Consider the following 12818-nt stretch of genomic DNA (forward strand, 5'->3'; position numbering starts at 1 on the left):
CGCACACGGGCGCTAGCGACGCTGACGTCGTATCCGACCGATTTCCGGGCCGATAGATTTCGCGCGTGAACGAACTTAGACCAGCATCATTCGAAATAATTAACGGACACGTTGAAATGCAGAATAATAAATTAAAAATAAAATGCGAAAATTTATTTCAGTTTAAAAGTTCATCTTAATAACTGCCGAAGTTAAGAAAAAACTTTTTAAAACTTTACAGTTATGTGCTTCTGTGAGTTTTTTTGGACATTCGAAGGATTTAAAGGATATGTTTAGTTACGAAGCTTAAATTTCACTTGTTTTAAAGGTAAATATTAATTGCAGAATATAAGTTTTTAAGTTTTTTTATATTTTTTTGTTATTTATGAATGTAAATTGCATAATCGTTATAAAATAAAAACAAACTGTACATATTAATAAAAATAAATATGTTATCTCTACTTGATAAAATCAATTAAATTATCTCATAAACACTCGATTTTAAACGTATTTTTAAGAAAAATAAAATAAAATAAAAATATATCAATATAACATTTACACAAATAAATGTTAAACATATAAGTACATGTTTGTAAATTTTAACAGTTAATCTCAGAAAAAACGACTATTTTGTGTACTTTTGTATATGTTTATACATACACACACATACACACACATATATATATATATATATATATATATATATATATATATATATATATATATATATATATATATATATATATATATATATATATATATATATATATATATATATATATATATATATATATATATATATATATATATATATATATATATATATATATATATATATATATATATATATATATATATATATATATATATATATATATATATATATATATATATATATATATATATATATATATATATATATATATATATACATTAATGTATCTTTATTAGGTGAGTAAACTTAAAATTTTCGATGAAAAAGAAATATTTTGTTCATTTTATTTGTCAGATTTAAATATTTTTACACATTTTTTGTTTTTCTTTTAGTTGTGATAGTTTTTAATTTTATAATAAATTTATTCTTACACTTTATTGCAGACAAATACATTTTATAAAGATACTGGAAATTCAGTTTACGGAAAAAGGCCTCCTTGATTATACGAAGATTTTTTCCAGGGGCGGAAAGGCATTGTTAGGAGCAGTGGAAGGATGTGTTAACGTCCGGAGGACAAAATTAGTTGTCAGTGCCAACGTCAGATGGCGACGCCGACGGCACTTCCGGTGGTACTACTGTTTGTCTACGGTAAGTACTTCCTTCCGGCGTCTTATTAAATTTCCACTCAAAAAGGCCTTTCGGGAGTAACGAGCGCTAGACTTTTTATTTTCTTAGCCCAATTTAAACATTGGGAAACTTTTGGATGTGTTATCTAAAACAGAAATACATGCAAATTCTTTTTACATATGATATGTAAATTCTCATTGTATGTGTTATGTAAATGTCTATTTAAAAATATGTGTTTTATTAACATGTATTCCTTTAAAAAGTAAAATAAGTTTATTTTTCTTAAATAATTGCTTGGTTGAGTTTTTTTTAATGTGCCTACATAAAAATATACAAAAAACAATAATTACTTATTCAAACAAAGCTGCGTACTTATGTTTTTTTCTTTATCATCGTAAAAAATCATATTCTTCGCAAATTATCACGATTCGACTGAAAAATAATCTCCTTTTTTATGTAACCTCAGGTACTAAAATGATGGCCCCATCGAAGATCGATGACTCCATCGAGGGTTTTTAACATATTGTCGATTTCAATTTATTGAAAATATTTAATGAAAAATCGGTCTTTTACGAACGTGGGGTAAAAATTAATGTTTCTAAAACTCATGTGCTGTGTAACAGCTCATGCTCAGATACCTAGTAACTCGTGACGTTGATTAACCCACACTTCGATAGGGTCAAAAATGTTTAGTTTTATTTATACATATTGGAGCTTATATAATTTAAAAGGGTACATCTCCAAAATCAGTAGCACACTTGGATATTGCGGACACTGCAATCAAAAGTATGAAGACTGTTTAAATATCAGGTTTTTACTTAATCAAAACAAAATGTATTTTATGTAATAACTGTATGATTCCCATATACGCCTGTGAAATATGGAAACATACATTGTCTAAAACAGGTATTTTCTTTAATAGATTTAGGATGTAGTAGAAATAAGGCGCAGGACGCAGCAACTTATAATCACAACTGTCACCAAAAAAGGCGGTTAAATTGGCTATGCCATGAATCCCTTTATCAATTATTCAATTCGATTCAATTCAATTTTTTCAATAATTAATATATACATTACAAACTAACATTTAAGGCATATACATTAAAAAACAAATTAAAAAGTAAGTAAGAAGACTCTTGTTAAATGTGTAGAAGAATCCCGCTTCGGAAGACTCCTTCGGACACATGGAACAGATCAATATCCAATAAGATATTGTTCAACATAGCGGTAGCTCTTCCTACAGGCATAACCATCGGCAGGTTGATCCTGTGTATAGGAATGTGAAACTATCTATGCCGACGCTGTCTTAGGTAACTATCGGGAACATACAGACCAATAGTCCGGATAATTTCAGGATTATCGATCATACCGCTCAACAATCGAAAAAAATGCGTAATCAAATACACATTCCTTCTAGTCTCTAAACTATTGTAGCCAAGCATACCCTGGAGAAACTCGGTCGAGTAAAGCCAAGGATAATAGCCGTACTCTCTCATGTAGAGATACCTCAAAAACTTCTTTTGGACTTTCTCTACCATTTCTCTATCATCAATCTTTATGTTCTTGCCGCTCTGGATGTCCACTGCTGATTATTCGTTGGCAGTTCTCATCTGAACTACGAGATGCAAACTTGACTTGAGAGGATGCAAAAGAGCTGAGCTCTAATATAAGAAGTAATTGTAGCAATAAGTAATAATAATACAAATTGAAAGCAGTTTGTAGACTCTATAAGCTTCACATAATGAAAAAAATATAAAAGATATATCAATATATTATAAGATTAAAACCAATATTTTAAGCTTTTCCACTTTATTTTTATTTGACCAGCGACCGGGTTTCGTCGTTACCGACATCATCAGACTGGTCGGTAACGACAAAATCCGGTCGCTGGTCAAATAAAAATCAAGTGGAAAAGCTTAAAATATTAGTTTTAATCTAATAATATATTAAAATGCAATTCCATCACGAAGTGTCAGTGGATAATATAAATCTATCAAGATCATATTTACATAAGTTAAAAAAGGATTTTTCCACAACAATAGTCGTTTTTATTTTGACCCTAGAATCGATGAAACAATGGCTTTACTGAGTCACTAACAGTAATAATAAAACCCTTATCCGCACCCCAATGGTGCAAAGGGCACTGCGTCATATAAACGCAGAGTAATCTTGATTGTTTACACATGAAGGAAAGGTGATCAGCCCTCCGCTTAAGGTACCAGTCCGGGGTAATATTGATGAAATATTACAGTTAGTAAATCACTTATATTTATTTATACACCCCTGGGAATCAAACCCGGGACCTTCAGAACGGTAGCCGAGCGTACTGACCATTACACTATGGTGGCGGACACTAACAGCCACTAGTAACTAAGTCACTTACAATATTTTGTATTAATCAATACACATATTTAAAACTTAAAATTTAATTTTTTAGATGGATGAATGGCTATTCTTTTATTTCAGTAACTTGGGTACGTTTATTTTTAATCACGATATTACCGCGATAATTAAATTTGGGTCTCCCACAGTGAAATTTACTTTTAAGTGATTTTTATCCCTTAATGTAATAAAGTTGATATGAATCAACTCAATTATAAAAATCAGTTCACTGAATTCAATAAGAATACCGATAAACCTGTCTCGTTTATTTCAATATCGCTTCCTTAGGGTTCAATAACAGCTGTGGACAGTATCAACAGAGCGGAAGTTGATACTACCTCTTCGAAGGTATATTTATAGACTCTTCCCCAGTTATGTTCTCCCGGTATATTTTTGACACAATGGAAGGCAAGAAGAGTTAGAATCTGGCACTTTGCCCACGTAGAGTCAGAACCTTAAATTACGATAAAAACTGTATTTGCCAACCTGATTCACTTTTGTATATTAAAAGTAACAAATAAAATATTATTTTTTTAATCTTTTAAAAATTACACCATCTATTTATCTGCCCGCTTCCGTAGTGTAATGGTCAGCACGCTCGGCTACCGTTTTGGAGGTCCTGAGTTTAATTCCCAGAGGAATCAAATAAATATCAAGTGACTTTTTCACAGAAAAATTGATTCAATATTACCCTGGACTGGTAACTGAAGTAGAAAGCTGATTACCTTTCCATGAATAAATATTACAGTAAAAAAGTTTCACTGTAATATTTTTTCAATATTACCCTGGACTTGTAACTGAAGTAGAAGGCTGATTACCTTTCCATCATGTGTTGACGATCAAGATAACACAGCTTTTATATGATGCAGTACCCTGTACTCCGTTGGGGCGAAGACAGGGTTCAAATGCATGAATAAAATTATTATTCGCAATAGTTTCATCGTTTTTTTAACAATAGTTTCATCAATAAAACTCAACTGAATTTAGTTCATAATTTAGCGGTGTTTTTTGTCCAGTTCATAGAATAACGTATCAGAACTAGCCCGATAGCAAATTATGTAGTACCGTACAATCAAATCGCTCGAAGAACAGTGTAGCCGCAGGGGTCAAAGGCTGTAAGTATTGTTTAATATCTTTGATAATTTTAATGATTCTTAAAAATGTATTCACGATTTGTTTTTTTTTTTCTTCAAGTTTTGCTACAACGTTGCATTTGAATTCGTAAGTGTTTTTAAAACATGTGTTGGTGAAAACATATAATGGCAGCGCCATCTGTTGAACGTAACAGCAAACGTAATATTAGATTTTTCATATTAAATTAACAATTCACATATTCTCTTAGAGCTGTAATAGGAAAATAAGATATGGAAAATGCTTTGCATTTTAAAACTCTTAGACTAGTTCAAAATTGAACACAATTTTTTGCAGTATTGTCGAGAATCGAATCCCCATCGTCAGTTTAGCCTCTAATCAACTATGTGTAGGCACAAAACGTCAGGCAGCTCATTGTAACGAGTAGAATAATGTACTATGCTATCGATTAAACAGTATTTTAATTTTGGCATATCCATTTGTTATAATTGCATATCCCCTATTTTTAAATCTGATTTCAAAACACAGTAAGGACGTTATTGCTTTCAAAATGACAAATGATAGAATTATTATTATTTCTATTACAAAATATGTTAATTTTTTTCTGTAAAAAGGGATGCCCTAATAAGCTCATCAAACATCCTCATCACCCTCCATTAGATCAATACCCTTATAATGAAAAAATGTAAATAATCGATCATTACATTATGTCATCGGGTCAAATGCAGTCTTACGTAAATACGTATACCCTTCCTATGAGTTTCTGTAGCCCAGGTCAAAGGGATAGTAATGAGTTATATGCTAATTCCATACAGAGGCGAACGCGAAACTAGTCGGTCCAGTGTACTATTGACAGGGATGTGAAAGTTTGGCGAGGCGTGAGGGTGTTTTGAGGGGCGCTTTCAAAATTCAGCGGATTAAAAAGGTTCTTTGAATTTTTTCGCCATCGATCCAAATATTATCTACTTTAAAATATTTTGTTTATTTAAAGCATTGGTAACTTTGTGGTATGGAAATATAATACTCTTCTCATCATTTGTGTAATACCAAATGTGTAATACACACAAACACACTTTGTGTAATACCACTTAAAATGTGTAATGATTATAAGTGATATTACACAAAATGAACGATGGATGATTAGGAGAGAGTTTAATACAATGAAAATTCAGCTATGATTTTGCCCACATTTCAAAGATCAAATACAGCTTTTACGTGACACGTGAAGAAATGAAATTTCATTTTTCAAAAATTTAATTAAAAAATTTCAATATAACTAATGTTTTCATAATTTAATGATAATTCTGGTAACATTTAAATATTTATTTTTGATGTTCATGTATTATGACTAGAAATGTTAAAATAAGTGGTTTGTACAAATTTCAATAAAGCTTAGTCTTTATGTAAATTAACACGGCATCTTTAAAGCATCATTAGAAATATTTTCTCCACAGTGTAGCTTTATTTATTTTATTTTTCAAATACTCGATTTCCTTAAAAGAGGTAATATTTTCAATTCGTTATTATTTATTAGACAAGCTAGGTACACAAATTTTTCAACCCAAACCGCTAAGCCGAAATTTCAAATCTATCAAATAACAATATACGAAAAGAATCCTATAAAAGTGTATTTATACAACTTTTAAAAATTAATGACATAAAGATGTTCAATAATGTGCGTTACACAAGTATATAAAGTGATCACTTAAGCCAGTCAAATGTCAGCTCGTTATCCTTGTGATGATCTTCTTCCGTATAAAAAACGATATATGCGTCATCTCAAGTCGAGACATGTACATGCATATAATATTAGTAGAGGTAATATTACTTAAACTGATGGAAAAAGGTACTTAGGCATAATTATACCAAAGTTTGAAAGAAAACATAAGATAATTTCATGATAAAATATAACGTATTATTTTTTTGTCATCTCAACATACATGAGGAAGAATATGAAAGTCTGGGCATTTACAGGGCTTACTACCGTCGTAAGCAGGATTAACTGATCACTTTATACCACCAACAATGGTGTAACATTCACCAATTCTTCCCATGATTGACAACCACACTACTCAAATTCTTGGAAGTTCTTAATATATGATCAAATTTCGAAACATTTTACTTGAATCACTATAATTTCACTATTGGTGAGATAATAGAAGCTTTTTATTTGTATATAAGGTTCAAATCATTTATTATAATCACATGAGAAACGCCAGAAAATATACTTTTAATTTTATTATTTTAGCTTATAATTTGACCAGATAATTTATATACAACATTTTTTGAATGTGTCCAAAAACTTTTATTTGTGAACAAGTATTTGGACACGAATAAAATTTTATAGGTACGCCCATAGCAGTTGAATATTAATATTCGTCGTGTCACTGCATTGCATTGGAGCTATATCATTTATGACACGAGGAATTGGAAATTATGTGAAACGTTCTAATTATATTATCCAAACATCCGCTACTGTTTGCACCCTGAACACTAGTTTGTTAATTAATGTGAACGTTTCTCCTCTGACCTACATTTGGAGGGTACATTCATATATAACGACCCCCTCCCTACGCAATTCAAGGGAACAATCGAAAAATCAGCCATGAATAATGCGAAATTATTGCCCAAATTATGCAAATCATAGTTGGTGCGATTCAGCCGAAACGTTTATTGAAATTTTCTATGAACATTATTATGTTTCTCCTTCATTTGCGACCTATTCACATTAGTAAATATGTTTTTAGGAATATATTTTTTAAAACATTACTTCAATTGCAACGCTATGACAAAAATAACAAGTAAGTTTTTAAAATATTAATATCAGATACAGATTTTTACGATCTACTAAGTTGTATATTTTTATTATTATTACATAAAAAAAGACACAAGTGACAATTGTTTAACCTTATTAGGGCATGATCAAACTGCGGTAGTTTGAGAATACCCTTAAAAGACGAAACAATTGTCACGAATTTTATTTTAATGTGTTTGAAAAATAAAATCATACAACTCAGTGGAGCTTTAAAATCAGTGTTTAATTTTAAAATTGAAAATTAAGATAACGAAGTTCTACAAATTAAGCGCCTATACAATGAATGACAATTTTGTTTTGATTCCTAGTTTGATTCGATTAAGGTTGAATTTTTTTTTCATGAAGTAACAATTGGTTTGGATATTCGTGATAACTTTTTCGTATCTATCTATCTTACATCCTTATTATCTAACTTACAGACAATCCTCTAAAATTGTGCTACATATTTAATAAAGCATATAATAGATATAAATATTGTTTTCACATAACATGCATTAAAAGTATTTTGATCACGTATTTTAATTATTGTATATTTTGAAATATATTCATATCTAAGAAATAATCATATTTTATGAATAAAATTTAAATTTATCGAATCAACCTAACATAAAAACGGAATATTGCTTTTATTATTAAAAATCGAAATTTATGTTCATGAAACAAAATATTAACATTTTATGACTAATGTTAAAATAAACTCATATTTTGCTTACTTATAAACATATTTATAGAGGAATTGGAAAAAAACAATCATACTTGAAAAATAATTGAATACGTTTTTATTTTGAACACGAAAGGTATCTCAGGCGAACGAAGCTCTGTATGTCAGTAACAAAAGGTCTTAACGGACGGATTTCTCCCCCTGCACATTATGCGTAACTAATTAGGAAGTTACTGCAAAGGTCAATTTTGTATCTCTTTCACTTGGCCAATGGTAGGTTTTTTTAAGTATTAGAGATCCCCACAGGTAAAAGGTTGGGTTAGGTAAAAGGTAGGAAAAAGATCGAGGTATAATAAAATTTTAGTTATTAATGACCTGTTTTTTAAATGGCAGAACTAGGTCGATGAAACAAGTAGTATTAATTTTAAACAATAAAAAAAAATCAGTAATATTTTAATGCATTTTTTAAACACGCTCTTAAATTTTAACAAAAAATTGATCGAGATCACGGAGAGTCATATTTAAATACGTGAATTTGAAATAAAGCTTCAAATTAAGAATTATTTGAAATACAAGTCGTTTGCAGAGTAATTTACTACAAATTGTATGGAACGCGTTAAAAGGGTAGCAATATAAATGAGATTTGAGTATTTGAATTCGACGGATTAAGATAAAATGGTGAAATAATCGTGGAATTAATAAGAAAAGATGTAATTACTAAAGGAGAACCGAGGGATGGATTTATCATCATTTCTGGGTGTCTCGTTTCAATTAACATGGGAATTATTACTTTTCTCAAATACGAAATATTAATTTTTCAAAGACAATATATCTAGAAAACCATATATATATATATATATATATATATATATATATATATATATATATATATATATATATATATATATATATATATATATATATATATATATATATATATATATATATATATATATATATATATATATATATATATATATATATATATATTAATTTATTATTAGATTAAAACCAATATTTTTAGCTTTTCCACTTTTTTATTTGACCAGCGACCGGGTTTCGTCTTTACCGACATCATCAGACTGGTGAGAGGCTTTACAAATTTGTATGTTATATATAAAAGAAGGCAGGAGTTGATAACCATGATTTGATATCTCGGCACCAGGTTCCTCTTCTTACACTCCTTGTTGAACCACAAATGTTGGGTTGCCATTTGCCGTTTACAACATAACTTTATGTAAAGCTTTGTCAGTTGCACTACGCTAGCACTTTTTAATAGATTTATATTATCCACTGACACTTCGTGATGGAATTGCATTTTTAATTTATTATTAGATTAAAACCAATATTTTTAGCTTTTCCACTTTTTTATTTGACCAGCGACCGGGTTTCGTCGTTACCGACATCATCAGACTGGTGAGAGGCTTTACAAATTTGTATGTTATATATAAAAGAAGGCAGGAGTTGATAACCATGATTTGATATCTCGGCACCAGGTTCCTCTTCTTACACTCCTTGTTGAACCACAAATGTTGGGTTGCCATTTGCCGTTTACAACATAACTTTATGTAAAGCTTTGTCAGTTGCACTACGCTAGCACTTTTTAATAGATTTATATTATCCACTGACACTTCGTGATGGAATTGCATTTTTAATTTATTATTAGATTAAAACCAATATTTTTAGCTTTTCCACTTTTTTATTTGACCAGCGACCGGGTTTCGTCGTTACCGACATCATCAGACTGGTGAGAGGCTTTACAAATTTGTATGTTATATATAAAAGAAGGCAGGAGTTGATAACCATGATTTGATATCTCGGCACCAGGTTCCTCTTCTTACACTCCTTGTTGAACCACAAATGTTGGGTTGCCATTTGCCGTTTACAACATAACTTTATGTAAAGCTTTGTCAGTTGCACTACGCTAGCACTTTTTAATAGATTTATATTATCCACTGACACTTCGTGATGGAATTGCATTTTTAATTTATTATTAGATTAAAACCAATATTTTTAGCTTTTCCACTTTTTTATTTGACCAGCGACCGGGTTTCGTCGTTACCGACATCATCAGACTGGTGAGAGGCTTTACAAATTTGTATGTTATATATAAAAGAAGGCAGGAGTTGATAACCATGATTTGATATCTCGGCACCAGGTTCCTCTTCTTACACTCCTTGTTGAACCACAAATGTTGGGTTGCCATTTGCCGTTTACAACATAACTTTATGTAAAGCTTTGTCAGTTGCACTACGCTAGCACTTTTTTAATAGATTTAATTTATATATAATATATATATATATATATATATATATATATATATATATATATATATATATATATATATATATATATATATATATATTTATATATGTATATATATATATATATATATATATATATATATATATATATATATATATATATATATATATATATATATATATATATATATATATATATATTGTACATATACATATGTTCGTTCGAAACATTCGTTTGAAAATGCCATAACTAGGCGAAATAATTGTCACAAAGTTAATTTTGTTAAAAGTGTTTTTTTTTATAAAATACAACTAAGTAGACTCAAAAAATCTGTGTTTGATTTAAAAAAATAACATTAAACATAATTACTTTATTAAGGTTATCTTTTAGATTGAAAATTCATAAAACATGCAAAATTATTTAAATTAAAATTATGTAAATATGAATTTATTTTATTTTTATTTTACAGATTTGTTGTGATTATCAAATTTGATCATATTTATTTAGACTTTGGTAAACCTCATACAAAAAAACATTTTATAAAATGAAAAACCAAAAATTACACATTTTAATCATTATGAAAATTTACAAATAATATTCAAGATTGTAATAAAATTGTTAAAATAGTTGTGAAATCATACGGCAATAACATCATACTGAAGTATTCATTAAGTTTGCAATTTATGATTGTGATTAATCAAGACATCAACAGTTTACGTCTTAAAAATGGATTAAGTTATAAAACACTTGAAACCCGATGTACAAAGTTTTTCACCATGGGAAACTATTAACAGACTCCCAAGTCACATCAAGACATCATTAAAATTCCATTACTAAAACAAATGACTTTCAACTTTCAGTTTTTTTCAGCCTTATGAAATTTCCCCTGAAAAGTTTTGTTTACTCGACAGATTTTACATTTCAGCACCTTACTAGAAAAGCGAAAAGATCGTTGTTCATTACTCAAGATGAATTTTGCGAAAAACTTGCTTGTGATCTATCATAACTTATATAATGAATAATTTTATACGTACATGAAATTTCAAAACTTACGCCCAAAAAATAATTTTATATTTAAATTTCTTTTAACATTTGAAAACATCATAGAAGAATCATATAAAGTTTGATTTTGATGAATTATTATTTTTATATCGATTTTTAAAATATTTTAGTTCGATTAAATAAGACCGTAGAATAGTGGTTGGAGCGTTTGGGGTCAAAATGAATATATAAAATAAATTAATTTAAACTATTTTCGTTTAAAAATCAATTTTTTTGTATTTTAAATAACAAAATCAAACACTGATTTTTAAGATCTTCTAATTTGTACATTTGTGTTTAAAAAAATATATATAAAAAAATAAAATTCGTGACAACTGCTTTTCCTCGTTAAGGCATTCTCGAACTCGTGACAATTGTTTCGCTTTGTTAAGGAATTTTCAAACTAATCTGGCCTTAAAAAATAGTCAAATACTGAAAACTTAGTGTTTGACTTGAATATTTAAAATGTAAATTAAAGAGTTCTACAAATTGATGTCAGATCAATAAAAACGGGTTTTTTTGTTTCCGTCAAATAAAAAACGAAAATAAGTATTCAACGTTCATACTTACTTAATTAAAATCACAAATCCATAACCCAAAATAATGTGGTACAAATTTTTTTATTTCTCCGTCAAAATTGTGGAAAAACTTTTCATCATGTTGATGTAAAATAATTGGAATTTATTGTCTCCGTTGATGGTGACGTGCTAGTTAGCTATCACTAAAAACCAAACTTGCGTTAGGGTAATACGCTGGTGATGACGCTGACATACGGAGGACCTAGTTCATAGCAGATGGAGTATTGGAGAAAATAATGAACACGCTACGGTCCAACAAAGTACGGTTAACTAGTTTGTAACTGACGTGGAAAAATAACTGGCTTTGTGAAAACGGCAGATGGCGAATTACCAGCTAGACAAAGGAATGTTTTCCAATGCATCTATGGGAAAAATCTAAAGGCATCCTTTTGTGATTTTAGTAACGCGATATACGATTAGTTTAAAAATAAAATAAAATAAAATTTGAATTGAAGTAAATTTTCCTCGAGATATACATACATAATACACTCGTGAGATCATTTCAGGTACCTTATTTAATTTCAGGTACCAACAGGCGCCGTGACGTGGGTGGGTAGACGTTCGACTACAAAATTGACGTCACGGGTTCGATTCCCGCCAATTGCAAATAAAATCATAAAATATTTTTTTCAATTGGTCTGGGTGTTTATAAAACAATTTTTACATTAACTTTCCCTACCCTTACTATCCTACCTACAGACTAGCCTCTAATAGTAGAGGTTT

At 29.4% G+C, this 12818-nt stretch overlaps 1 protein-coding gene across 1 annotated transcript in view; it reads left to right on the forward strand.

Annotated features, from left to right (window-relative positions):
* The first annotated feature begins 219 nt into the window (after positions 1-219).
* Dscam3 (Down syndrome cell adhesion molecule 3) overlaps positions 220-12818 on the forward strand; it is a 269026-nt gene continuing 256427 nt past the window's right edge. The window contains exons 1-2 of the mRNA XM_088257902.1: positions 220-307; positions 1156-1282. Coding sequence (XP_088114028.1) covers positions 1237-1282 — 46 coding nt within the window. The 5' untranslated portion in view covers positions 220-307; positions 1156-1236. The remainder of the gene's footprint in view (positions 308-1155; positions 1283-12818) is intronic.

Source organism: Brachycentrus maculatus, unplaced genomic scaffold, assembly GCF_059751285.1.
Source record: "Brachycentrus maculatus isolate JH-2025_06_01 unplaced genomic scaffold, ASM5975128v1 h1tg000089l, whole genome shotgun sequence".
NCBI lineage: Eukaryota > Metazoa > Arthropoda > Insecta > Trichoptera > Brachycentridae > Brachycentrus > Brachycentrus maculatus.